Source organism: Balaenoptera borealis (genome assembly GCF_965194805.1).
Source record: "Balaenoptera borealis genome assembly, chromosome: 1".
Classification (NCBI taxonomy): domain Eukaryota; kingdom Metazoa; phylum Chordata; class Mammalia; order Artiodactyla; family Balaenopteridae; genus Balaenoptera; species Balaenoptera borealis.
Genome location: NC_138860.1, coordinates 52,126,236 through 52,152,797, shown reverse-complemented (window position 1 = coordinate 52,152,797; position 26,562 = coordinate 52,126,236). Strand labels below are relative to the sequence as shown.

The 26,562-nt window shown below is 48.2% G+C and overlaps 2 protein-coding genes across 5 annotated transcripts in view; one reads left to right on the top strand and one right to left on the bottom strand.

Moving 5' to 3' along the window:
* Nucleotides 1-416, top strand: part of RASAL2 (RAS protein activator like 2) — a 389,073-nt gene extending 388,657 nt beyond the window's left edge. For all 4 annotated transcript variants that reach the window (XM_082366722.1, XM_082366723.1, XM_082366726.1 and 1 more), the window contains one exon: nt 12-416. In XM_082366722.1, the coding sequence (XP_082222848.1) occupies nt 12-176 (165 nt within the window). In that variant the 3' untranslated portion in view covers nt 177-416. The remainder of the gene's footprint in view (nt 1-11) is intronic.
* A 4,876-nt stretch (nt 417-5,292) lies between these two features.
* On the bottom strand, nt 5,293-22,279 carry CLEC20A (C-type lectin domain containing 20A; the record flags this gene model as incomplete). Its single annotated transcript, XM_082367852.1, is given in 9 exon segments — nt 5,293-6,620; nt 8,469-8,554; nt 9,479-9,598; nt 12,397-13,017; nt 14,468-14,560; nt 15,691-16,116; nt 19,288-19,564; nt 19,566-19,693; nt 22,240-22,279. Coding segments are annotated over 9 exon segments (1,872 nt in total). The 3' UTR covers nt 5,293-6,539.
* Nucleotides 22,280-26,562: the final 4,283 nt, after the last annotated feature.

The window sequence follows — 26,562 nt, the reverse complement described above, 5'->3', positions numbered from 1 at the left end:
GTGTGTTGTAGGAAAAACGGATCGTGTCGCTGGATTCGGCCAACACCAGACTGATGAGTGCGCTGACCCAAGTGAAGGAGCGGTACAACATGCAGGTCCGCAATGGCATCTCCCCCACCAACCCCACCAAGCTTTCCATCACGGAGAATGGTGAATTCAAAAACAGCAGCTGCTGACGGGCTTTGTGAATAGACAGACTGTGGGAGGAGACAGAAGGAAATGCCCCCGCTCTCCTATCCCCAGCCCTCTCCCCAGCCACACCAGGTTTACAGAATGTTGCTACTTCAGAACAGCAGGGTGGCGAGCAACTCTCCAATGAAGAAAGGAACCTTGTCTTTCAGGGCATAAGGCTAAGACTTCCAAGGTCGACGCTCCCCCACCCCCACCCCGCCCCCCCGCACCCCACGCCCCCCCGCACCCCACGCCCCCCCGCACCCCACGCCCCCCCGCACCCCACGCCCCCCATCCCTGTGTACATAGGGAACTTAGTTCTGGGCCATGTACAGAAAATACCACTGTAATATACCCAAAGGAAGTTAATAATGTAGATTACCTTTTTAATTATTGCTATTTTTATTATTGTTGTCCTCTTGTTGAAAGCACTGCAGTTGTTAGAGGAGGCAAAGTAGGAGCTACATGTGAATGAGAGATGAGCCTGGCGGCTCAGCTGGTAGAGACCACGTGTCTGTCTGATAGAGCACACAGACCGCAGTAGGACATTGTCAGAATGAATTTTTCAGGGATTCCTCTGCCAGTTTAAAAACCCCACTCCGGTTCCCTTGTCCTTTAGGAAAACATGCAAATACCGAGATCCAAACACAACAGTTTATCCCATTGATCAACCAAGACTGGTTCTGGATGGACAGCTATCTGATTTGGGGATACACTGTTCCAGAGGACACAGATAAGAGCTGTTGTATCAAAGCTGGACTTCAGGAGTGATTTCTGCTGAACTCCTGTTGATGTTTATTTCCTTCTGTCTGTAGCAGACGGGAATTTTCCATTTTAGATAGGGGGCTTTTTTTTTTAACCCCAGTTGTAATAAAGGGTGTTCTTTTTCCTCTTTAGAGTTTACAAAACTATAAATATTTGTGTCTCTATAAACTGTCTGCATCTTCACACCCACTTGCCCTTTCCTCCCCCATGGTGGGAGCAGTCAACACCAACAGGGTTTACTCTCCCCTGGAGAGGTTATTCAAATATGCTGTCCATAAGCCATCCGAAATAAACACCCTTTCTTCCATACAGAAAAGGGCTAACCATACCATACCATGGCAGGAATCTCTGAATATTTCCTATCAAAAAATTTTTTTCTATTTGTAAGTTATAATTTTGGTTTGGGATAAAGATTTTACCCGGTGTACTAGCAGATCTCTGGGCAGGGTAATTTTATCTCAATCTTTAACTTTTAAATTGCTTCTTCCTCTAATCCCCTCAGTAAAATTTAGAAAAGAAATCCAAATCTGAAGCATTGCTCTCTTAAAAGTCATGATTACTCTTAATGAAAAATAAAATACTAAAAGTGGGAGGACAGCACATTCCAGCTGTTATTCCCATGCTCTTTGTAGATTTGGCAATAATAACCCAGTTTCACTAGCTGTCATCGTTGGCTTTATTGTAGGACAGGTTTATTGTAGGACAGAAACAGTCATGGAAGCTAAGTTACTTCCTTTTTTCCAGAGGTGTGAAATGTCATCTTGAATGCAACCTTGATTATCAGAAGTATGGAATGTTACAAGTTAAACAGACATTATATTTACAAGTATATATACACATATACTCACACATATGTACATATAACTGCACAAATAGGAAAAGTTCCTGCCTTCTATGCTGTTGGATATAATGTTTAAAGGGGTTAGAATCTCTTTAAGCAAGATCTAAGCAATTGTTTATATTGAGAAAGCAAAAACATTTCTCAAGTAAGTTAATGATGTTTATTTGAAATTATAAACTTTAAGGAATTTTTTTTTAAGAAGGAAAAGGAGAAAGGAGGGGGAAAAAAAACCACCTGAGGAAGCCATAGACCTGGAGTGAGTGTTTCCACATAACAGAATACTTATAAGGAGACGAGAGAATATTTATTGTGTCCCCTTTTGGGTGAAGCCCCGACAGAGACACCAAGCCTCCATTTCCACCGCACCCCCAGGCTTGCATTCTGACCTCTTAAGCACTGCCCTCAGGTGGGTCTTTGTGTTGGGCCTTGCATCTCGGCAACCTCACCATGGTCCCCAGCCCACAACCTTTTCAAACATTTCCCCTTCGTAACACTCCTGTCTCTGCCAGTCAGAGATCTAAATCAGGAGCTGCCCAGTGTGCTTATCTGATCTGCAGACTTCCTGCCCACATGTATTGGCATTTGTGTATTTTCTTGACCCGTGATCATTATTTTACAAATTCTTCTCTCTTCCCTCCAAGCAGAGGGCACACTGTGGCCAAATGACTTATTTTAATAGGAAAGAAACATTACCAATTCTGAAGCAGTGCTTCGTGTTTGGGGAGAGGGTATGTAAACATAGGTCTGTTCTTGTTTGTGGCTATTTTCAGCTCTAGCCATTCTTTATAAAAGTCTTCAGAAAACCTGGTAAAAGAATGGTCAGTTTCAGTGGCCTTAAGTATGTAACATGGGTGATGTCTTACATTGAGGTTTGGAAGCTCTCAGGTGGTGATTACGGATGACAGAGGACTGATAAACTATATTGGAGGGTTGGGGGACACAAAATCAAATATGTTTTTGATGGATGCAGTACATCTTGTCGGCATTATGGGAGCTTATTAGAGGGCTGCCTACTTTGGAAGATTAGATGCCCAAAATGTTTGGATAGCTTATGCAGCCCTCTATTATCAGGTTATCTTGAATGAAGAGAAAAGAGTAAACAAATAATAAAATTAGAGGTAAGCTAGGAGTTCAGTGTAGTTGCCAGATGTTAAAGTTTAGATTATCCTTTGAACCTATTCCTGTCCGAATATTTTTCTGAGTATTTCTTTAGAGAATGCTGCAGTCTATAGAACTTATTCTGAAAGATTTTTTTTTTTAAGTATGGAAAAAGTCAGCAACAGCTGATAATTTTTATGGAGGTATTGCTTAATTGGCTTTTCTTCAGCCCAGATAAGTGCATACCTCTCTTGCTGGGAGGAGGTGTATGGTTGAAGAGAAGTGGGTGGATTATGATAGCATGTCTTGCACTCCTTCTAACACCCAACACATCACCACATGGTGGGGTGCAGCATAGACCAAGGCTGAATGGAATTTGGAATTCCGGTGAAGTGCTTGCAAAATGCTTGTCCAGATGACAACCAGATTTGGCCATTAACAAGGACAATGTTGGTAGGATTTAGGAAAAGAGCTTTATATTTCCCTTTTATTTTCACTAGAGCAATAAGCTTTCTGAGCCAAAGCAGCAAAAAGGAGTAACATTTCCTTCAAGTCATCACATTACCTGAGTCTCTGCAATACAAGCCATGAAGGAGGGGAGATTATAACTAGGTAACAATGACAAACACTTGAGCACTTACTATGATCCAGGCACTATCACCAAGATACTGTTGGGGTCCAGGGCAGTCTGTTGTAAGGGAAATGTGGTAAAATGAGGTAATCATGCTGCTGTAACGTTGCCCTTTCACTTGGCATTGAGTTGGTCAGAATTAGCTTTCTCTAGTCTGCTTCTACCTTTACCTTTCCCTGTAATGGTGTTGCACAGTGAAAGAAAAAGTAGGATTTCCTGTCTACGACTGCTGTATGCCCTTGAGAATTAACTTGACTTTAAAAGTAAAGCTTTTTAGATCTTAGTCTATTTATGGATCTATAGCTCTACCGACCCTCGTTTCTCACTCTGTCCTCAGAAGTACACTGGGTTGAGAGCAGTTCTTTTTTGGAAGCCCCAGAGCAAGACAGTTGCCATCAAGTGAGTTTGATTACAATTTGTTCTGCCTTCCATCTAGGTTTAGTTCCAGTTACGTCCAGTTTGGTCTTTCTGAGAAGGCTGGTTGTGGGACTGAACTTTGGGAAGGAACCCTCCTTGGGATTTACCTAAGGCCCATGTGACCCTGACTAGAGTTGACACCAGACTAGGCTTGTCACTGGGCCTGACTCAGCAGCTCTGGAGCCCACACCATACCTTCCCTGTGTTTTCACCTTTGGGAGGGTCACCTTCTACAGATTATGGAAAACCAAAAGGGCTTTCTTCTCCATTCCCCTTCCCTTTTTCAAGTCTGATAGTGAAGTCTCCTGCTCGCTTCAACAGTAAATAGTTGCCTTCCCACCCCTTACCTGAGGGCCAAGAATTTGGGATACTTTGTTTTTATCAATATGTCAATGGAAAGGACCTATTTTGCTAGTTTTTTTAAAAGCAAGATATGTTGGGGTGTTGAATTTTTAAATAGAATCTCTTTTTGTGTTTGAGTGATTGTTATTAGTTCTAGAAGCATTCTGTCATGACCCAGTTATGAATGCTCTTGAGTTTAGGAAGGACAAAAGTGATGAAATTTGCATGAGATAGAATAAATATCTTATGAGGAGTGAAAGAACCCGAGGAAGATACATGATCCAAAAGGGGACTAACGCACAGCAGCCTTCTCCATAGCCCAACGGTTCAAGGAAACAGGAGGATTTATATCCTTTGCCCAATCTCGAAATACATAGATATATATAGAAAGGCCGTTTCTGTAGACAACATGTGGGTACCCACACAAAACACACAATTCCTAGGGCTTCCTTTTTCTGAATGTTAATCCATCTTATAGAGCAGTGATTCCCAAACTTCCTTGAGATTTTTTAGATTTTATGCTCTCCTTTGTTAGATTTTATGACAGTGGTTCTTTCCTCTTTAAAATGTACCATATGTGTTATATGTATATATAAGTTAAAATGACTTGAAATTTGGCTTGACATTGTCTCAAGAACCCTAGATATCATTATTGATACCTTGGGGAGTCACAGAAAGAAAGTTGAATATCACTGATGTGACAGTAGGATACAGAAAGAATAGCTTTGGTTCCTGATCAGTTAATCCTCAGGTGTTTGAGGAACCAACCCAGCAAGGCTTGGCGATGAGCCACCCAAGGAAAGCCAGGTGGTCGTTTGTGTCCAGATTTCAGCATGCATTTTAATTTCCTATTCAGTTCTTGTTTTTCAGTGCCCTTGTTTTTCCCTAGGAAATGTTTTAGTTTGGGATTTAAAACCAGATATATCTGTTGTAGAAAGATTTCCACAGAAGCTGTGTTTTAGGGGCCTCGATCATCTGTGTGGGGCTACAAATATTTAAGAATAACTGTCATATTTATGTCACTTCTAAACTCCCAAGGGAAAATTTTCAATTCCCAGTTCACCAAAAGGTGAAATACTAATTGACCACTATCCTGCAGAAAATTTGAAATAAATAGTACAGGTTAAATTTTGACTGGTGCTTCGACATTTCCTAGTTAACACTAAAATTAACTCAAAGCAGACAGCAGCCCATTAACCTGAATCACACCTGTGAGGAACTTCTAAATTTGATTTTGTTTTTCATCTCCAGGGCCTTAATAAGAGTGTGTTAATACACATGACTATTTTACAATGATAGCTCTAAATAATTTATTTTTTATTTCAAGAAAGAGAAATACACATTAGAAAAACAAAACCCAAGATTTTATTTTATTTTTAAAGCCATATTTTTGTGCTAGTGGCACTTAGATTGTTCCATATGTGAGATCCATATCTGCATTTCATTACCTGGGTTTGTTCTAAAAGAAGATTTATTTTTGTTCTGTGAATAATTTTTGACGGTTCTTGTACATGTACAGATATAGATACGTTTGAGGTCTTTTATTGATATTCCTACAAAGAATACAAATAAACTTTAACTTTAAACATTTCAGACTAAAGTTGCTACTGTATTTGACATATTACTGTTTGACTTCTAGCATGTTATCTGGGTGATTAGGACACTTGGAGAAAAACCAGAAATAAAATGTACGCAGGAACATTATTCTGAAGGTATATTTTAACATTAAGAACAATGCGTCTTAGAATTTCCCAATTTACAGGTAAAAAGTATTTAGCTGTAGGACAAAGAGCTAGCATTAACACATATCGTATTGTAATAACACCCTCAGAGAGCTCCTCATTCTGGAGAGTTGGAAATCTCTTTACTAGCTTGTGACTGGTGAAGAAAATGTCCTCCACTTTATTGAAAGTATGGCCCCACTCAGCTCTCCAGACCAGTACTATCCTCTCTTAATTCCCCAACAGATTAATGTGGTTTGTTTCAGGATTTTTGTTGTCTAGTTGGGGTTTTTTGTTCTTGTTTGCTTGTAATTCTCGAGGTTATTTCCAAATACCCCCATCTTCTGCTTACCTTCATTCTTTAAAACCCCAGGATGCAGGTCTCATAAGTAGTTTTCTTACAAGGCTAAGTATAGGTCTGAAATACCACCAGTTAGCCTCTTCACATATCTAGTGACTTCTACTCCTCTTTTACTATGAAATAAAAAACTAAAATTCACTCAAAATCCAGAGAAAATTGTGTGAGGAGACTCCAGGTCACAGTAGACGTGTGCTATTTTTTGTTTACTTCAAAGCCAACCCATTTCAATCTGAATTGCTCATGACCTAATGTAAGCTTTAAGACTTCTTGGATCTGAAACATCAAAAAGAGAGAAACTGTTGTTGATGCTATCTTGTGACCTCCTAGTCATCTGAGCCCTTAACTGTCCACCCATCTACCCTTTATGTCCAGCCATACCCTTTATTTTTCTTAGCCTCCCTGCAGCTACCTGCCTTCTGTCGTTAGCACCTTCACCAATAGGAAAGTACAGAAATCAAGTTTGTTAGGTCACCACCATCACCCCCAGCACACAAAAAAAGTTTAATGACAAAGGAGACTAAAACGAATGACAATCAGGGATTCTCAGTCGTGACTGTTCATCAGAATCACTTGGGATCTTGAAAAAGTAAGAGTAGAGATGCCCCTTTAGACCCACCATTGAACAATTAAATAGAATCTCTCTAAGGACTGGGCCAGGATTTTTTTTTTAACCTTCCCCACGGGATTCTAAGTTCAGATAGGGTTAACAGCCACTACTCCATAGCTCTCTCTTGAGCAATGCGTGAGTGTCTGTTACAATGTTTTCTCTGCTCCCATCCATGGAACTGGGATAAGTTGGCTATAGGTGTTTTGTTTGCCTCCTATTTCAAATTTTATCAGTAAATGCTACTAAAGCTGATAATATACTCTACCTTGTCCCCACCAATTCCATCCTTTATATCTGTGAGGTAGAAATTCTCTCCATTAATATGAGATAGCTATATTCCAACAAAAGTGACCAGAAGCTGGAATTCCCCATCTTGACCCCAATTTTCCCATTATTGGTTTTAATTTAAAATAAAAGGTAGATGCTTTCTGGTTTGGTAACCCTCCCCTGCCAAAAAAAAAAAAAAAAAAAAAAACGGTTCTTGACTTTTGTAGACTTAATACTCAGCACTGCAGTCTTATTTCTTGAACTTTTACTAAAAAATTTATCAGATGCCAAATTGCATCATTTGCACCTGTTCTTCAACAGCAAAATGCACCAAAAGCTCTCCAGTTCCCTCCCCGCTACCTGGCAGGCATTTGTGCATGCATGCACACCGGCACGCGCACACACACACACACACACACACACACACACACACACAAAAACTGTTCCTCCTAGAGACTTCAGTTTGTGAGATTTTAGAATGAATTGCCTGAGTGCTATTTCTTTGGTCTATGAGTAAATTGCAGTAAGCTACCAGACTAATGCCAATCAGTTTCCTTGTCTGTAAAATTATGGTTTTGGCTAGATGGCCTATGAGGAACTCTCTAGCTCTGACATCTTATGATTATTATCTGATATCACTGAAAAATGTGCCTTTAGGTCATATTCAAAAATCAGCTTGAGGCTTTTGTCACAATTATTTAGGAATAATTCTTCCTCTTCACAATCTCTCATCTCACAATACTTTAAAAAAACAAGAGGAAAAAAAAAGCCTGGAACAAATGTATATTCAGAATAATAATTTGATAATAACAATAGCTAAGATTTATTGAGCACTGCCTATGTGCCAGACAATTTGCTAAGCACTTTTTATGGAATATTTCATTTTGTCGTAATACCAGCCATATGAGTTAGGTAGTGTTGTTCCTAATTCATGAGGAAACTGAGGCTAAGAAAGATTAAGTTACTTGCTCAAGGTCACACAACTAATAAGCTCAAAGCCAAGACCCAAATTTAGGTCCTTCTGACTATACTGTATTGACTTTTTTTAAGAGCTCAGGAAAAATGGAGAGAGTAAGAAAAGATCTGAGCACATGAACCAACCTGTCACCATGAGCCAGGATGGTGACAACGGGGACAGATGAGCTAACTTTCCAAAGCTTTTTCTCTTCCTGTATTGGCTTCGACAGGATTGCTTTGCATTGTCAAGTCACCTGACTGATCAAAATTAGAGGACAGAGAAGTCTCACCTCACTCAAAAATTGGTCTTTCATGTCTTCTGGGTTCATCAGAACTGGGATGAGAAAATCTGCTTTCAGGATTCCAAAGAGTTGCCCTGAAAAAGAAAGTACTACCTGGCTCAGGGGAAATTATCTCGTAGCCATTTGAAAACTTCAAGTTCTTGGCAGTCAGGAGTGCCCCCTGGACACCATAGATGCTACATGGTGATTTAGGATTTCAAAAAGAAAGAAGAAAGAGACTGCTGGACAGAAACATGCTCAGCCACAACCAGCTAGTAGCTGACAGGAAAGAGCCTCATGAGTGGAGTAACCACTGCTCTCCTCCCATATCCTGGCCACCCTCAGGCAATTATTTTCTTTTCTGTCTCCTCAGTATTTTCCTTCTTCCTTTTTTTTTCTTTTCTTTTTTTTTTTTTTTTTGGCATGCCACGCAGCTTGCAGAATCTTAGGTCCCCAACCAGGGATCGATCCCTGGACTGCCAGGGAATTCTTGCTTCTTCCTTTTAATAAATCTGTTGAGTAAATATCCCACACCATGCTGGAAATATTCACCTCTCCCCTGGACCCACGTGTGTAAAGGCCAGCTGTACCCCAGAAAACTCTCAAGTTCTCTGAGCCTATAAACATGCTCAGCCTTCGGCCATGAACGCTGTAATCACAGGAACTACAGCCTCATAATAGGACTACTCTGTATCTGTACAGCATTTTATAGTTTATAAAGTACCTTTGCATAATTATCTCATTGGGTACTTGAAACAACCCTGTGATGTAGGCAGGGTCGTTTTTACTACGTCCCTTTTGCATATGAGAAAGAGGAGATTCTGAAGTAAGGAAACATGCCCCCCGAGCTTTCACAATCGCCAGGGAGCTAACCAACTCTAGGATCCTCATCCTTGTTCCCTTCCCATTTCAGGCTGTCTTTCACAAAAAGGTCTTGAGCGCCCTACGCTAAGGGGTGGCTGTCCAGATATAAATGCCTGGTCGTTAAGAAGGGGAACTTGGTAACCAGAAGCAGTTACCTGGTTTTGGTGTTGGAGTGTTTTCTTTAGCATCTGGGTGATTAGATGAGCTCAAATGTTGGGCCTGAGTGGCAGTAGCTGCATCTGTCATATCGGTGCCACTCCTTTCACTGGTCACAGCTACAAGAGGGGAAAATAAACGAGTTATTGCAAATACAGCCAGGAGCAAGGTGGTCTGAGATTGGTGACCGCCCCTGAGCTAGAAGACAGGCACGGGCAGCCACCGTCCTGCAGAAACCAGCCGGGGTGGGACGCTCAGTCCCTGCCAATCCTTCACTCACCTCCGTAGGCTCATGTACCCAGTAGCTACATCATCATCTCTCATAAAGTGTCTATGATACCGGGATTTGTGGGGCTTAGCAATATTATAAGATACCTCCTCAGGACCGAGTGTTTATTTTCAGTAGTTCCTACCCCAAGAGGCCCAGTGCCCTTATGTAGTCTGCCAGCTACACAGGGCCCCCACCATGGCACCCAGGAACCCCCAACCTCTCCATCAAGGGGTAGCACCTCAAACTCAAAGTACGTATTCCAAAACCAAGCTCAGCCTCCCCCAGCAGCCTCCCCACCCCCTTTATGGTGCCCGTCTACTGAGGCTCTCCAGCTGCTCCCTTACTCCCTCTCACTTGCTGTCACGTTCAGTCACCAAAGTCCTGTCAGTGCCTTGCAGATGTCTTTTTTTTTTTCAAATATGGAATATTTGAACCATATTGTTCTTGTGGTATATTACTGTAAAATATTTAAGCAAAAGTATCCCCTCCCCTGACCCAGGGACAACCACTATTAACAGTTTGCTATAGAATATCCTTCACACACTTGAATTTTTAATTTGAATGCGTAAAGATCTACCTTATTCTCTTTAAAGGCTGCATAGTATTTCACTGAATGTACCATAACTTAATCAATCTGCTTTCAATGGACATTAGATTGCCTCCAGTTTTTCACTGTAATAAACAATGCTGCAACAAACAACCTGTGTGTGGAGGACACGTATATATGTGTATGTGCACCTTGTATTATTATTTCCTTAATAAATCTCCAAGGGTAGAATTTCTGTATGAAAGAGTATGCACATTTTGGAACTAACAGGCATTGCAATGGTAGCACCAGTTTACGGTGCTACCCAGTGTCTGACAGTGCTGATTTTCTCACATTCTTATCAGCATTATCACCCCAGATCTTTGCCAAACTGCTAAGTTAAAACAAAGAACTTTTTATTGCATCTTGCTTTTAATTTGCATTGCTATGATTCAGTGAACAAAGCTGAGCATTTTTTAAAATGTGTTTGTATTTATATTTCTTCAATTAATGTCACTTGCAAAGGATGTAAAATCAGTTCCCCTCAAGTCCCTCCTTGCTCCACTGCTCCAGATCTGGCCTCGGTTCCACTCTCCCGGACTGTGCAAGTCTTTCCCCACACATACACTTCCTGTGTCTCCTCTCCAAAGTGCCCTCTTCTTACTCCACCCAAAGCATTGTACATTTCTTCAGTGAAATGAATAAGTTTGTAAAATCCAGAAGCACAGAAGGGGGGAAACACTCATATTCTTGTTGCCTGAATTTAACCATTGTTAACATTTTCACACGTTTCTTTCCAATCTTTTTTTCCCAAGTATAGGTTGATGTTTCCTTTCAACATTATTGTGACTGTGTTATATGTATAATGTTGAATCATCTGTTTTCCTTTAGCATCCTGATACAGGCATTGCCCCATGTCATTAAAACCACCTTGCTTCTATTGACTACAGAGCTGACCATTTTGCTCACTTGCTAAAAACCTCTGATGGCTGTGCTGACTGCAGGATCCAGTCCTTCAGAATTTGGCCTCAGTCTAGCTCTTTCCCCTCATCACTTGCCGCTTCCTTCCCAAATATGTGACCGACACTCCAGTCACATCAGACTGCTTGTCTTTCCCAAACCACATATTTCCACATCTACCTATCTTTGCCCATGCTGTTCCCTCTGCCAGGAAGAACCTTCTAGCCTTTGCTGCCTGATGAAATCCTCCATTACCTTTTGTCCAATTACCACCACCTTTGCAGGCAGAAAAAATGAGTCATTTTCTTGCCAAGGCTCTTGGTTCACCCTTCTGCGGCAGCACTAATTAAACTGTCCTGGTTGTCTCTATTAGCCCGTATTAGAGTAAGCTCTTTTAAAAACAGGAAACGGGTCCTGCTCATCTTGGTATCCACTGCCTTGTTCAAAACAGGTACTCAGGAAATGATTGTTGAATTAAATCATCTACCAGTGTGCAAAACACTATTCTAGGCCTGGGAAAGATATAAAGAGGCATAAAACATAAAACAGCCCCTGCCCTGTGAGATTTCACAATCTTAATAATTCATAATTGTGATCATTCATAATCATTTATAATTAATAAAATGAGACTGAGGCCAACCTTGTCTACTGAATAAGGTAAGGACAGATGGGAGACTGAATCGCTAAACATTTCATTACTGAATTGAGATTAGAATAGTAATAACTACCATTCATTGATGCCAGGCACTGAAAGATACCTCTTGACATCTGGTGTTTTTGTTCACTTTAAAAATGAGAAAAATGAAGTTCAGAGAGGTTAGGATGTTTGCCTAAGACCACACAGTAAGTAGAAGACCCAGCATTCCAACCCTTGACTGAAAGACTCCTCTAGCCAAAGATAGGTTTTTCTGCCCTAGATCGCCCCACCCTAAATTATTACCTAGGGGGAGGATGAGGGGGGTGAACTGGCTCTAGGATTCCCCCATGGAGTGACCTGGAATGCACCCAGGGCCGGGAGATGTGGCCCAGCACATACCCTCACCCCCTCAACCTCCCTGACTTGTGGCCGGGGCATGGAAACTAGGGCTTGGTCTCCCCAAAGGAAGACCCAGGCGCCAGGGCGGTGTCCCCAACCCCCAGCGACGCGAGTGGGCGGGCACCTGTCTCAGGCTCTGGCCGGCTGCCAGCGGTCTCCTGGCGTGCGGCCTGGCTCAGAGGTTCCCCCTCCAGGCGCGCCGTTGTTCTCTGGGGCCCAGCCGAGCTCCCTGAGCCGAAAGGCTCCGAGGTGCTTTCTCCCGTCCCCAGAAGCTCGGCGCTGCGGGACCGGCTGGACGTGGTAGACCCGGGGGGCGCCGCTACCCACGGGTGAGCCGAGGCCCCGCGGGTGGAGCCGGGCGAGGAGCCCGCTGCGTCCTCCCGCGGCGTCCCGGGCCCGCCCTGGGTCACGAGGTCCTCCGGGGGCGCGGGGCCAGGTGCAGGGCTCGAGGCGGAGGCCAGAGGGGTCTCGGTCACTTCCTGGGGGACAGAGGGGCTCCCCAGGAGCGCGGGGCTCGAGGCGGGGGGTCGGCGCGGAGGCCGGGGGCACGGGGCCGAAGGACGTGTTCTGGGCGGTGACTGGCGGGGTCGAGGGCCCACCGTCGGGGACCGGGCCGTACCCAGGGCTCTCGAGGTGGGTCGGAGGGCTGGGCGCCGCCGTCCCTTGGGTCTGTGGCGCCGCAGGGCCGGCGGAGGCGGAAGCGCGAGGGGCGCGGGGGCGGGGCCCGAGCTCGGCGGGCTCCGGGCTGACTAGCTGCGGGAGCCGCGCCGCCGCAGCCGGACCCTGCGCGGGGCCGGCGCTGGTCCCTACGCCAGAGAGAAGGCTGCCGTGGGGCCCGCTGCGCCGAGCGGCCGGAGTGGGGGAGGTGGGGGGGGAGGTGGGGGGGTGGTGTTGTGGGGGGAGGTGGTGCGGGGCGGGGACCGCGGTGCGCGGGGCTCCAGGACCCTGCAGCGGCCGGGCGGTTCTTCCGCGCATGGCCCTGCACACCCATCGCAGACAGGGCTAAGCACGGAGGGCCTCCTGACCCCGCCAGGTGCGGCCTGGGCCAGGTGAGACCTCGATGGGAAGCAGAAGACAGGCTCTTCCCCCGCTTCTCAACCTCATCTGTTGCCTCCAGGGGGAGGACCGCGTTCCTTGGCAGCTCACAGGGCCCCCACCCCTTCAGGACCGGGGCCTCCCCGCTCAGCGGTACGCACCCCCGACCCACTCCACTCCCTCTGCAAGTTAACTTCAAAATCACCTCCTCCAGGAAATCCTCGTTTAATTACAGGAGCGGGGACAATCCCCTTCTCTGTGTCCCCACCATTCCTGTGACTACACAGGCAACACTGCCTGTCAGGAGCCCTCTTCCCAGCTGGCTGTCAGCTCCTTCGGAACAGGCCCCGCCTTTTCCTTGTGTCCCTGGAATTAATAAAGCTCTGTGCGACTATGAGCAAGCCCCCTAACTTCTGTGTGTCCTCAAAAAGGCAATAATACCGTTGTCAGATGTAGGAATCTGTAAAGATGCCAGGAGAACAGTGATTTTTACCCTCAATTATCCTAGTTTGCTTCAGACCTCATGGGAAGCAAAATGAGGCAATAGCTGTGAAGATGTTTCAGGAATTTAAAGATGCTGAAGCAACACTGTCACTGTCATTCCCAGCCATGTCCCCACAATTCATCTCTCATCTTCTCTCCTCCCAGAAAAGCCCCAAATTGAAGGGATTTGTCTGGCCCTCTATTGCGCTTCCCTCTCTGGAGGCTGAACCTCAGAGGTCTCTCTGATGATCTTTCGTCACAAGCACTGCTCAGCTGGGCAGTGAGGGGGTCTTCCTGTCTCTCTCCCAGGCCAGGCCCTCATCGCCTCACCTGAGAGACTGCACAACCTCTCTTGGGTCCCCTGGCCCGGGAGCTGCAAGTCCAGTGGTCCAGTTCAAGGAAGGAGGTTGATGGTGACCGAGTCCTCCTCCTCCAAACTGGCCCAGCAGAGTGGGGGGCCCAGGGAAATCCCTCTCCATAAGTGGCCCATGGTCGCCACCCCATTGGTTCACCTCTTTCCTGGCCCCTCCCTGGCCCTTTGGGGAGGATCCCACGGGACCCACCCTGTGCTGCTGCATCCAGGCCACCCTCTCCACTTCCCAGGCCCTGGAGACCCCAGAATCCAGCCAAGAACAGGCTCAAAGCACCCATAGAGAGCAGAAAACAGGGGAGGGTACTTGGCCTGGGCGTTGTCCCCATGGTCACTTCTGAGGAGGGTGTGTAGGAGAGCTGAGGGAGGGCTGCTGACTCCCGGTGTCCAATGGTGGGGTCTGCAAGAAAACACCACCGGTGAGTGTGAGGGCAGGGCTGATGAGGGGGGACACAGCACCCGCAGGTCTGCCACGCACGACACGCCTGTGAGAGGTCCCACCAGACACTGATGACCAGCCTCCCGTCACAGGAGCCAAACTCAGGAGGGCACCTGTCACAGGACAGGTATGTTCACAATCTTTATTTCTCACAACAAGGGAGGAACCATTGTTTCTATTTTACAGATAAGGATCATGATTCTCATCAAATCCAGAACACAAAAAGAAACAGCCAAGAATAGGCAAATCCACAGAGACAGAAAGTAGATTAGTGGTTGTCAGGGCTGAGGGTGTGAGAGAATGGGGGGGGTCACTGCTAAAGGGTAAGGAGTTTCTTATTGGGGGTGATACAAATGTCTTAAAATTAGTAGTGTTGATTGGACCACCTGGGTGTGTACTAAATCTCACTATACTGGCCACCTCAAAAGAGCGAATTTTAAAGGTACATGAATTATATCTCAATAAGGCTGATACAAACAAGAAGGAAAGAAAGAAGGAAGGGAGGAAAGAGAAGAGAGATGGAAATGACAAGGCAGGATGAAGTCTGTTGCTGAGGAGACGTTTCACACACAAGATCCAGAATAACCAGGTGGGCCTCTGGTTCCCATGTGACTGTGGTGACAACAACAGTGTCAGTAGCTAGTATCTTTTGGGTGCTTACTCTGTGCCAGGGTCTCTACTAGGTCCCTTATATTTATTCTCATTCATTCTTCAAAGCCATCTTATGAGGTGCATCATCAATACCATTTTGTTTTTTCCAGATGAGGGAAATGAGGCTCAGAGATGCCGCTCACCTTATTTCTAGCAAGTGATAAAGTCTGATTCCACAGGCCACACTTTTCACCTCTTTATTGCGCAATAAGTAATTGCTGTTGCTAATTGCTGATGCCCTGAGGCTAGATGGGGTGCGTTCCATTCTTTAAAGATGCCCCAGAATTAAATTAAAACCTGTTCCAGAACTCCGCTCCCCTCGGAATCTAGAAATACTTCCTTAGGTGTATCCTCACCGCCTCCGGCTGCCAAGAAAACCCATTTCCCATCCCAGCCTAGCCTTGGTGGGTCAAGGGGCAGCGGGGACGACTGTCACGCACCATCGAAGCAGATGAAGGGTTTCAGGGAAGAGCAGGTCACTGCAGAAATTCTGGGGGAGAAGCTCCAGTAGCTGCAGAGACCCGCACACAGTCCTGCCCCAAACTCAGGCACCTGCAGCCAGGTCGGGACGCTGGCACCCGCGTCGCTGGACCATCTCAGAGACCCAGAGGCCGCACTGAAGTAGAGGCCAACCCAGGCCTCAGTCTTAGTCATGATGGATTTCAAGGCCCCCTTGTCTGTCTCCTCAGTCACTGTCTGCGGGTCAGCCAGGTCTGTGTGGTGTCTGTGGCAGTACCGCACAGCTGCCAGCCACTTCCTTTCTTGGTCAAATTGCTTGAAGTTCAGATTGCTGATCTGAACCTCAGCTGCGGGCAAAGAATGTAGAGACCACAGGCTTGAGGTCCGGGATCTCTGCCTGCTCAGCGCTCATCGCCCCCAGGACAGAGCCCTGGTTTGGGCCCTGCCCTTGTTCCCCATCCTCAGGTGTTAGGTTTGATCAAACCCACAAGTTTATAGGCAAACTAAACACCAGACTGGGAGAATGAATGAGCTATCATAGCAGCAGCTGGGGGAAAGACCATTCATTAGGAAAGGCAGGGGTTAAGAACTCTCCTCTTGGCTGTATGGCCTTACAAGTCAAGTCTAAGCCTCAATTTCTCCATCTGTACAACAGGGATAGTAATAGTACCTAAATGTATTTCGTTTAAAGGATTAGATGAAACCACGTATACAAATGATTTACCACAGCGTGTGCAAATATTAAACACTCAATTAAATGGTAGGGTTAAACTTTGCGGGGAGGTGATGAGGGAGATGGGACGATCCTGGTCTGGATTCAGCCTCATTTGTGGTTTCCAGGGTCTGTGCCTGCCGCACGGGCTCTCAGGAGGCTCCCGGCTGAGGTAGGATAGAGGGAGTGTGTGATAGTCTCAGGCTCACACCATCAGGAGAGCCAGGGACAAGAGGTGAGCCTGGCGAGGGGCACACCGGCTGGTCAGTGGCCCTGACTTCTGGTGGAGCTCAGACCAAGACTCAGCTTCTCACAGCCTCTACCTCCAGCCCCCGCCTGCCCTGCCCCTGGCCAGGCCTGTCTCATCTGCAGCACACAAGCATCTGTGATTCTAAACAAGGGAAGTTTGGAAAGGAGGTGCTTTGGCACCACCTGAGGGATTGATTCCAGAGACCTGTTAAAGGAAACACCTCTGTTTGCAAAATTGGGTATCACATCCTCAGAGTCAAATAGGGCCTCCCAAACTCTCTGACACATGCCTGCTCACCGAAGCCCCGTCGAGATTTGCCTATTTCCCTCATGTTCCCTATCTAAACTGGTCTTTTAAAGCTACCCTTTTTTAAGCACCTAGTCCTCACCAGCCCTGAGCTTTGCGTGTCGCACACGTCATCTTTTAAAATCCTCACTATAATCCTGAGACGCAGATGTTATTAACCTCATTTACAGAGGAGAAAAGGGAGACTCGGGGAGGTGATGACTTGCCCAAACTCATGCCTTATTAAGTGGCAAGACGAGATTCAAGTGCAGGTCTGCCCTCCTCGGAAGCCTGTGCTATCTTCACTCCGCAGCGCCATGTTCCACAACAAGCAGAAAACCGACTTTACAAAGCAGGCTGAGGAGTGAATTTCCTTTGAAATGTCTCTAACCAGACACCAAGAAACGCTTTGTAAAATATCAGGGCAGTAATATCCCCCTCAGCAGGTGGATGAGCCTGGACTGTGGAGAGGTGCTGCCCTTGCCCCCCACCCGCAAGCCGCTAAGGGTAGGGGCACCAGAAGACTGGGATGCAGCCTGGACTGGTTGGAGACCTTCCCCCACCCCCCCACCCCCGCTCCTCCCCCCCCCCCAACCCGGGGCCAGCTGAATAACAAAAGCATTGAGCCTCTGCTTGGGTGTCAGCCTGGGGGCCGCAAAGCCAGGGGATCCCTGGGCCAGGCAGGGGTGGGGGAAGCCAGCTGGCCCAGGTGGACAAGTGCAAGGGAAGGCAGAGCCCTGGAGCCCTGGGTGTGCACCTGGCTTTGGAGAGGTGGTCAGGCTGAGAGCCGGTTCCAGGAGGGTGTGGGGCTCCAGGGCAGGATCTGTGAAACGGGCCGCATGTTATGGGGCGGGAGTGCGGCTGCCCAGTGTGCTCTGCGGGCACCGGGAACCGCCAAGTTGAAGCAGGAGAAACGTAGCTCCAGGGTAGAGAGGCTCCTTTGTTCCTATCTACGTGTATTCCATAAATAGATATATACATTGAGCAGCCGTTGTGTGACAGACACTATGGTAGGCCCTGGAAAAATAACAGGTATAAGACAAGCAAGATCTTTGTTCTTGAGGAGAATATGAGAAGGAGCCAGCCTTGCAAAGAGGTAGGAAGGAATACCCCAGGCAGAGCTAAGGTGGGAAGGGGCCACATGTGTTTGAGGAGTGGAAAGCAGCCAGTGTGGCCAGGGAGAGAAATAGGAGATGAGGCCAAGGGTCTCAAGCAGGGCTGGGTTGGCTACAAAAAGGAAGTGATTCTAAGTGCTAAGGGAACCTACTGAATGTGTTTAAGCAAAGTGGTCTGATTTACATTTTTAAGAGTTCACTCTGTACAGAACAGACGGGAGGGGGCCGTGCAGACGCCACGGAGAGCTGTGCCGGTGTGTGGACCTGCAGAGCTGGAGAGAAGTGGGTGCAGTTAGGACGCGTCTGGGTGGAGTCCAAAGACTCCAGGGGGAGTGAGGGAGAGCCCCGCACACACAGCCCTTCCTTCAAGCGGACTCCCACTCCCACCCCGGCACACTCACCACTCCTGGAAAAATCTCTTTTCTGGCTTGGGAATTGCAAGATCAAACCTAGGCTACCCTGGGCTACATTTCAAGGCCCCGTGACGGGCATGGTGTGCAGAGAACTGGGGACACGTCAGGTTGGTCCCCCATACCCCTATTTGAGGACTTGGGGTGTGCCTTGGCTGACTGAGAGAAAAGCAGACACTGGCACTGTTTATCAGGAACATGCTGTCTATAACCATCCCCCGTGTGATCTCAGCACCTGTAAGACAAGGGTCAGTGGCATGGGCTGCCTGGGCAGAGAGGAGCCAGCCAGGGGGCAAGGATGGGGGGCCGTTCCCCAACAGCCGGCACCACGTGCACTGAGTAAATGGTTTTTCTGCAGAGGGGCACCCACCTACCTCCCCAAAGCAAGGGTTCTCCCAGAGAGTGGCTGTGCCACATTCCCCCAGCCCTGCGAGACAAAGCCACCCCGCGCTTAATGAGGAGAGAGACCTTGGACTCTGCTCTGGTTCCTGCACAGACGCAAATGGATCCCCAACCTGACTTTCCCATTTTCCTCCCTTTCTTTTTCCTCTTTCCTCAGATCCTTAATTGGCAGAAGGAGGGGACATAGTGGAACATTTCAGATTTTACTTTTTGACTACCCTGATTTACACCCATTTCTCTGATGGAGCCTTTGGAATGAGGGACAGAAGAGATAGAAACTAAGGCGGCAGAGAAGAATGTAGCAAAAAAGCATTAAGCTGATAGTTACCCTCTGAAAGGCTTGAGCCAGACCCATGCTCGCTCACTCTCTCTCTCTCTCATTTACTCTTGAGAAGCAAAACCCTAGGAGGAAGACCAGGCCCAGAATATGACTCTGAACACACCGTAGTAGCAGATGAAGGGCTTCTGAGCAGTGCACGAGGCGGCCCCCAGGCTGGGGAAAATGGCTATTGAATACAGAGTGGCACAGAGACCCTCCTCGAAGAACGGCGGCGAGCTCCACCCTGGCACGCTGAAGGTGGAGCCGCTGGACCATCTCAGGCCCCCGAGGCGCACGTCGAAGAAGAGGCCGATCCAGGCCGCGGGGCTGCTGGTAAGGGAAGAGAGGGTCTTGATGTTGCTCCAGTCGCCCCGTGCTCTGCAGCTCGGCCAGGTCTGTGTGGCGCTGCCGGCAGTACTGCAGGGCCTCAGGCCAGCTCAGCTCCTCTTCCACCCTCCAGAAGGTCTTGCTGTCACTGGTCAGCTGCAGGGCTGGGGCAGGAGAGATTGTCATCGTGTGGCTGCCCGTACCCTACTCCCAAATCCAGGGTGTTCGGCCACACCACAGGCAGCCTCCCCAGCCTCTCCTAACCCACTCCACCCCTCCCCTCCCGCCCTCCACTTGCACAGCACCACAGCTCTGCTTCCGGGCCTCTGCACAAGCTGCTCTCTTGGCCTGAAAGACTGGCCATCCTCACCTGCTCCCTGGATCCCCCATTCTCCCGTTTCTCATCTCCCCCTTCCCTCTGCCCCATCCTGGGCAGGCTCCCTTCCTATGAGCAACAATGTACCTTTGTTAATGCTTAGCAACAGTAGAAAGTGTTTACTGAGCACTCACCAGGTGCGATTAGCTCACTGAATCCTTTCCAACAGCTAACTCCCTAGGATAAACAGAACCATGACTGTTTTACAAATTAAAAAACCAAGTCACTGAGAGTTAAGTGACTTAGCCAAGGCCACCCAGTGGGAAGGGGTAGAACCAGGGCCCAGGGACCATGGGTGGGGCTCCCAGGGCAAGGCCCTTAGACAGAGCATGGTTTTGCCCTGATGTAGGTGTCACAGGCTCATAACTGGGGCTGCACATTAGAATCACCTGGGGAACTTTTCCAATACACCAATGCCCAGGACGCCCAACAGCAAGGATCTGAATCTTTTGCTGGGACTAGCATTAGAATTTGTTTAAAGTCCCTGGGGAAAAGGACCTTTTGGCTTGTCTGTCTCCACCGCTAGCTCCAGGCAGCTTGGGAGCCTTATTCATCATTATATTCCCAGTGCCCAGCACATCAGACGGGCTGGGTGTATTGAAAATGAATGAATGAGTGAACGAATGAGCACAGACTTCTCCCGGGGAACCGACCCGAACCCCAGGAACTCAATGTTCACTTCCTTCCTTCCTGACTCCATCCCCTTGTGGAGGTGCCAGCAAATGAGGGCTGGTTAAGGACTGCTCTGCTCAGGGTCTTGGGGTGGGAGAGGGGGCGTCCTAGTCCTTAAGGAGCCAGCCTCAAGCCAGAGCCCTAGGAGAGCAAAATGAGACTGAAAAACCGGGCATACAGAGGGGCAAGGATGTGCACAATGGGGGAGGACACGGGAAAGGCCTGATGAGGTGCCTGCCAAAAAGAATGATGCTTCTCACACCCACCAGAGGCCAAGAAGATGCTGCCTGTCGCTGACAGAAGTTGGAGGATCCCTGGGCAGGAGAAAAGGAATAGAAAGAAATTACTTTCTTGTGACGTGTGATTCACTTTGATATTTGTTTATCCTATTCTGTTTATTTTTTTAAAAATCACTGGCTGTGGTCCACTAAATTGACTTTAGGATGTTATGGGTCCCAACCCACAGTTTGAAAAATCCTGCTGCCCCAGCTGATCTCCTGGCTTTAAACACCTTGAGATGACAATTCCCAGACACAGCCTCCACCCTGGAGCTCAGTGTACGTGTCCGACTGTCCGTTTCTCACATGCACATGGGTTCACCCTGCCATTCGGCCTGTCCTAGTCGTCCCAGCTCATCACATGCCACCCCTCACCCCAGCACCTCAAGCCCCACCCAGGAGTCACTGTTGGTGCCTCTGTGTCTCTGTCTTGGCAAATCCCATCGGTTCTACAGCAAGTGTGCATCTTGGACCTTCTCGAACTTTCCACTTCTTTCCGTGCCCACTGCCACCCTGGCCCAAGTCACCATCCCCTCCCTGGGACTGACAGCACCAGCCCCAAAGGCTCTCTCTGCTTCCGTCCTCCACTATCACAGTCCCCTCCCCACTCTGCGTGCAGAAGGACCTTTCTGAGATGCTCCCCCTGTCACTGCCGCGGGTCACAGGACGGGCTCCTTACCACCGTCCCCAGGCCCTGGGTGTCCTGGCCCTGCTGTCATAGGCAAAGCCTCCTCAGGCTCCCGCACTTGCTCATGCATGCACCCTACTCATCCACAAGGCTCGACCCCGTGCCTCGGGACCTTTCTCTAGCTTTATTCTTTGAGGTTCCTTCGTTTAGCCCTTAGGCTCAGCCCAAATCTCCCCTCCTCAGTGAAAGCTTCCCGCCCACTTGACCTAAAGAGTCCCCGACATGCCTCTCCCTGTGACTGTCCCTCGTCACCCTGATCATCTCCTTCATTGCTCTTGTCACATTCTGTGATGATCTTGTTTACTGTCTTCTTGCCGAACGTCTCTGACCCCCACTAGGATGGATGTGGGCTCCGTAAAGCGGGGCACCATTCCTGACTGGCACCCATTAGCACTTAATGTGTTGGTTAGATGCGTCAGTGAAGAAATGAATGAGTGAAATTCTACATAAAACAGCCAGTTCCAGGTTCTGACCCCTGGTGGTGGGGTGCGGGCGGGCGGGGGGCGGGGAAGGGGTGAGAGGGGGCAGGGCAGGGGCGGGGAGCCAGGCTGACATGCAGAAACAGTCCCTGCTTCCCACTTTGTCTCCCCTTCAACCCCAAAGTCCGGGCATCTCGGGGAGAGGCACCCTTCCCGCAGGTCTGTGCCCTGGACGTGCGTGGAGCCTGGTGCCCTCCTGCCCAGGCGGTGGCCTTACCTGCTGTGCAGAGGGACAGTCGCAGCCCTGAGGCCGGCATGGCTGCTACACAGGACAAGACAGCCGGTGGAAAGGCTCCCCTCCTCTAGAAGAGGCTGCGCCTGGCAATTAGTGAGCAGACGGGGGAGGGGAGGGCCCAGCCGGGGCCTGTTACCGTGGGAGGTCAGGGAGGAGGGCGGCAGACCGACGGCAGGAGAGCTGAGACTCCTGGGCCCTCAAGGCCCAGAGGGACAAGGGGCCGAGGGGACGGGGAGAAGAGGGAGGACCGAGGAGGGACAGGAGCTGGCAGGTGTGGGTCAGGCTTGCCGCGCTCTCCTCCCTGCCCACCCTCTCAGCAACCACAGTGCCGGGGAGTGGGCAGCACGATCCCCATTTTACAGGTGAGAAAGCTGTGCCTCCAAGAAGGAAACGACTTGCTCAAAACTCCAGGGTAGGAAGTAGCAGGGCAACAATTCAAGCTCAGATCACTGCAAAGCATGAGGTGGGGAGGTGATGGGCCCCCAACTAGTCCTACTTCAGTGAGGCCAGAAGCCACCCACCCCAGGCTAGGCTCTGGCTCCCCAAGTAAGTACAGACCAGAGGCCAAGGCACTTTCTCTGGGGGACCAAGAACACCTCTCTCTCTCTCTCACTCTTCCTTCCTCCCTCCCAACATCCTGTTTATGCCCATAACTCTCTCCATTCCCCTAAGAGCTAAGCTGTTGGAAACCAAAGGCTAGAAGCCTCTTTTTTTCTGCCCTCCACCCCTTCACACCCTTCCTGAAGGGAAGGGCAAACAGCCCTTCTAATTGGAAGGGCAAAGGGAAAGAGGAAAAAATTCTTCATGCCTCAACAATAATGTCCTGCACAATATTCTCTTGTGCAGTGATGGCCTCAGATGACTTCTTCCCAGTGGCAGAACCCGTGTGTGCCAGAGCCTCTCAGGGCCACTCTCTGGGGATGGAAGAGAACCTGACAGTCCCATCCCGGAAAACACCACCCCTGCCAGGACCCTCTCCCCCAGCCATTCACCCAGGTGTCCTCGGTCTCTTGGCGTAAGGGCCCTGCTAGGCTTCCCTCTGGGAGCAGAGAGAACTACTGGGGAAGTACAGTGAGCGTGGAGCGAGGCACAGCATCCTCGCACCCTCACCTCCCCCAGGGCTGCTTCTGGCACTCTGGGTTGAAATTCCACGTGCATTTCTCTTTTCTCCCGCTAGTCCGCGAGCCCCTTGAGAGCTGGGACTGCGCCATAGTCACAAAGCACTCACCCCATAATAAGTACAGCAAAAGCTCTCAGTGAGGAGGAGGTGCGATGGTTTGTATGAGGAGGGTTTGCTATTATTCTTCTCTTTGGAGTCCCACTCCTACCTTAGACTCTGTCTGGGCCATGGAGATCTGGCGTACATGAATGAATGAGGAGCCTTACACTGGACATGGAGGGCCAGTGATGAGGGGAGAGGGGACGGCCTTGCTCCCCAGGAGACCAGTTTCGCCCAAGTTGTGTGAGGAAACCCAGGCTGGGTAAAAGGAACAGAGAGAAGGAAGCAGCTGGCTTCCCAAGCAACCCAGGAACAAACACTTGGTTTGCATGAGCCACAGAAGCAAAGGGGTTCGTGGAAACTCCCTGTAGCATCTCTTCCCATCTCCCAGGTGAGGAATGCTTTTCCACCTGGACACAATACACCCTTAGGTACGTACAGGTCTACAACTTTAACTTTCCCACAATCTCCCAGACTAACTAGATCTGTATCCCCAGAGTGGAAGCTGCATTTCCCACACTTGCCGTAGTACTCGGACATGCTCTCAGCACCCCTGAGAGCAGACAGGTTTTCTTCCGCAAAGTGAGCTGCTAACAACTGATCGGGCTCTTTGTTAGAGATGTGCATTGTGGCTGTAATGCCCAGACAAGCACAGCTCGAGAGGTTTTTCTCTAAGCCTTGATGCCTGTGAGATAATAGAAAAAATATATATTGGTCTCAGCCCCCAGTACCTGGCAAAGAGCTCCTAAAACCCTTGTAGTTTCCTGAGTGACAGGAGTGTCTTTTTTTCTGATGAAGTGACTCAGGGTGGGCTCCTGGATTGGGGCCAGTCTCTAGAAAGACCAAGCCATGTTGAGAAGCTTGGAGTTTTCAGCACCAGCCTCCTGTCCTTCAGAGTTAACGATTGCTCAGGCCTATGTAATGAAGCCTCCGCAGGGACATCCCTGGCCGTCCAGTGGTTAAGACTCCATGCCTCCACTGCAGAGGGCATGGGTTCGATCCCTGATCAGGGAACTAAGATCCTACATGCCACGTGGTGCAGACACAAAAAGAAGAAGAAGAAGAAGAAGAAGAAGAAGAAGCCTCCACCAAAATTCCAAAAGCATGAGGTTCAGAGAGCTTCTGGGTTGGTGAACACGTGGAGACATGGGGAGAATGGTGCACTCAGAGAGGGCCTGGAAGCTCCCCGCCCTTTCTTCATACCTCGCCCTGTGTCTCTCTCCCACCTGGGTATTCCTGGTAATCTGGTGAGTAAAATGTTTCTCTGAGTTCTGTGAGCCACTCTAGCAAATTAATTGAAACTGAGGAGGGGGTCGTGGGAATCTCCAATCTATAGCTGCTTGGTCAGAAGCACAGGTAACAACCTGGACTTGGGGCTGGCATCTGAAGGCGGGGGCGGGTAGGGGGTGGAGAGTCTTGTAAGGCTGAGCCCTTAACCTGTGGGATCTGACACTAGCTCCAGGGAGTGTCAGAACTGAATTAAATTGTAGGACACCCAGCTGGTGTCACAGAGAATTGCTGCTTGTAGGTGAAAACCCCCATACGTCTGGTGTCAGAAGTGGTAGGTGTGGTATGACATGGTGTGAGAGCAAAGGAGAAACACAAGGGGAAAGGCTGGGGGGTGGTTTTCCTAAACAATTCCTTATCTGAGAAGTGAGGGTAATAATAACTATTTTACAATCGTATTATGAGGATTAAATGAAATAATCTTTGTAGTGGCTTTGATACACTGCACAAATTCCAATGTGCAAGAAACATTGCATCATCTATTTATTTGTCTCTAAATCAACTTAAAAATTTTAACATGTATGCACAATAAAATGCACCTATTTTAAGTATACAGTCTGATCGGTTTTGCAGAATGTACATACCAGTGGAACCACCACCACAATCGAGTCACAGAACATTTCCGACACCCCAGAATGTTCCCTGCTGCTCTTTGCAGCCATCCCTCCCCCACCCCAGCTTCAGACAACCACTGATCTGCTTTCTGTCACTATAGATTTGTTTTCTAGCCTTTCATTTGAATGGAATTTCACTCAGTAAAACATCTGTAAGATTTACCCATTTTGTCAAATGTATCAGTAGTTAACTCCTTTTTATTGTCGAAGGGTATTCCATTGTAGGAAAATACTACAACTTGTTTATTCATTCTCCTGCTGGCAGATGTGGTGTTGTTTTCCAGTTTGAGGCCATTATGAATGAAGCTGCTGTGAATATTCATGAACAAGTCTTTGTGTGGACATATGTTCTTATTTCTTTTGGGTAAATGCCTAGGGGTTGGATTGCTGGGTCATATGGTAAGTGTATGCTTATAAGAAACCGCTAACTCTCTTCCAGGGTGATTATATCATTTTCCACTCCCACCAGCAATGCATGATCATTTTCTCAGTGTGGACATGAACTGTTGAAGACAATTATGCCTCATGGGGCCATTCCTGCTTGAGGGAGAAGTTCTGTTACAGCTAGCTTCTCTAGATCCCCACACAGCTGGGGAAGCAGTGGAGCTCCTGGGGCAGGTCACTGGAGCCTTCCTCAGACGCTTCCTTGGATCCCTTGGGGAGAGCCACCCAGGGCCCTTTGCTCTTGGGCACTAGGGGGCAGCACACCGTACTGGGCAGCCAGCCCTGCTTCCTTAATCCTGAAGAAACATTTTTCCTGGAACCTCATGGGGAACGTGAACCCTTGGATTCTAAACTACAGCTGCTCAAATTTTTCATTTATTTTCCCCCCTCTGTTTAAGTGCTGTTTTAATAACTGATCTTTTTTTTTTTTTAATTATGCTTTATTCCTTTAAAAGTAAATGTGTTGGCCAGTAAGAACATGAAAAGATGTGTAATATCACTAATCATTAGGGAAATGCAAAACAAAACTACAATGAGATACCACCTCACACCCATTAGTATGGCTACTGTCAAAACAACAGAAAAGAACAAGTGTTGAGAATGTGGAGATAAGGGAACCCTTGTTAGGGGGAATGTCAGTGGTGCACCCACTGTGGAAAACAGTATGGAGGTTCCTAAAAAAATTAAAAATAGAATTACCATATGATCCAGAAATTCCACTTCTGGGTATATGCCCAAAAG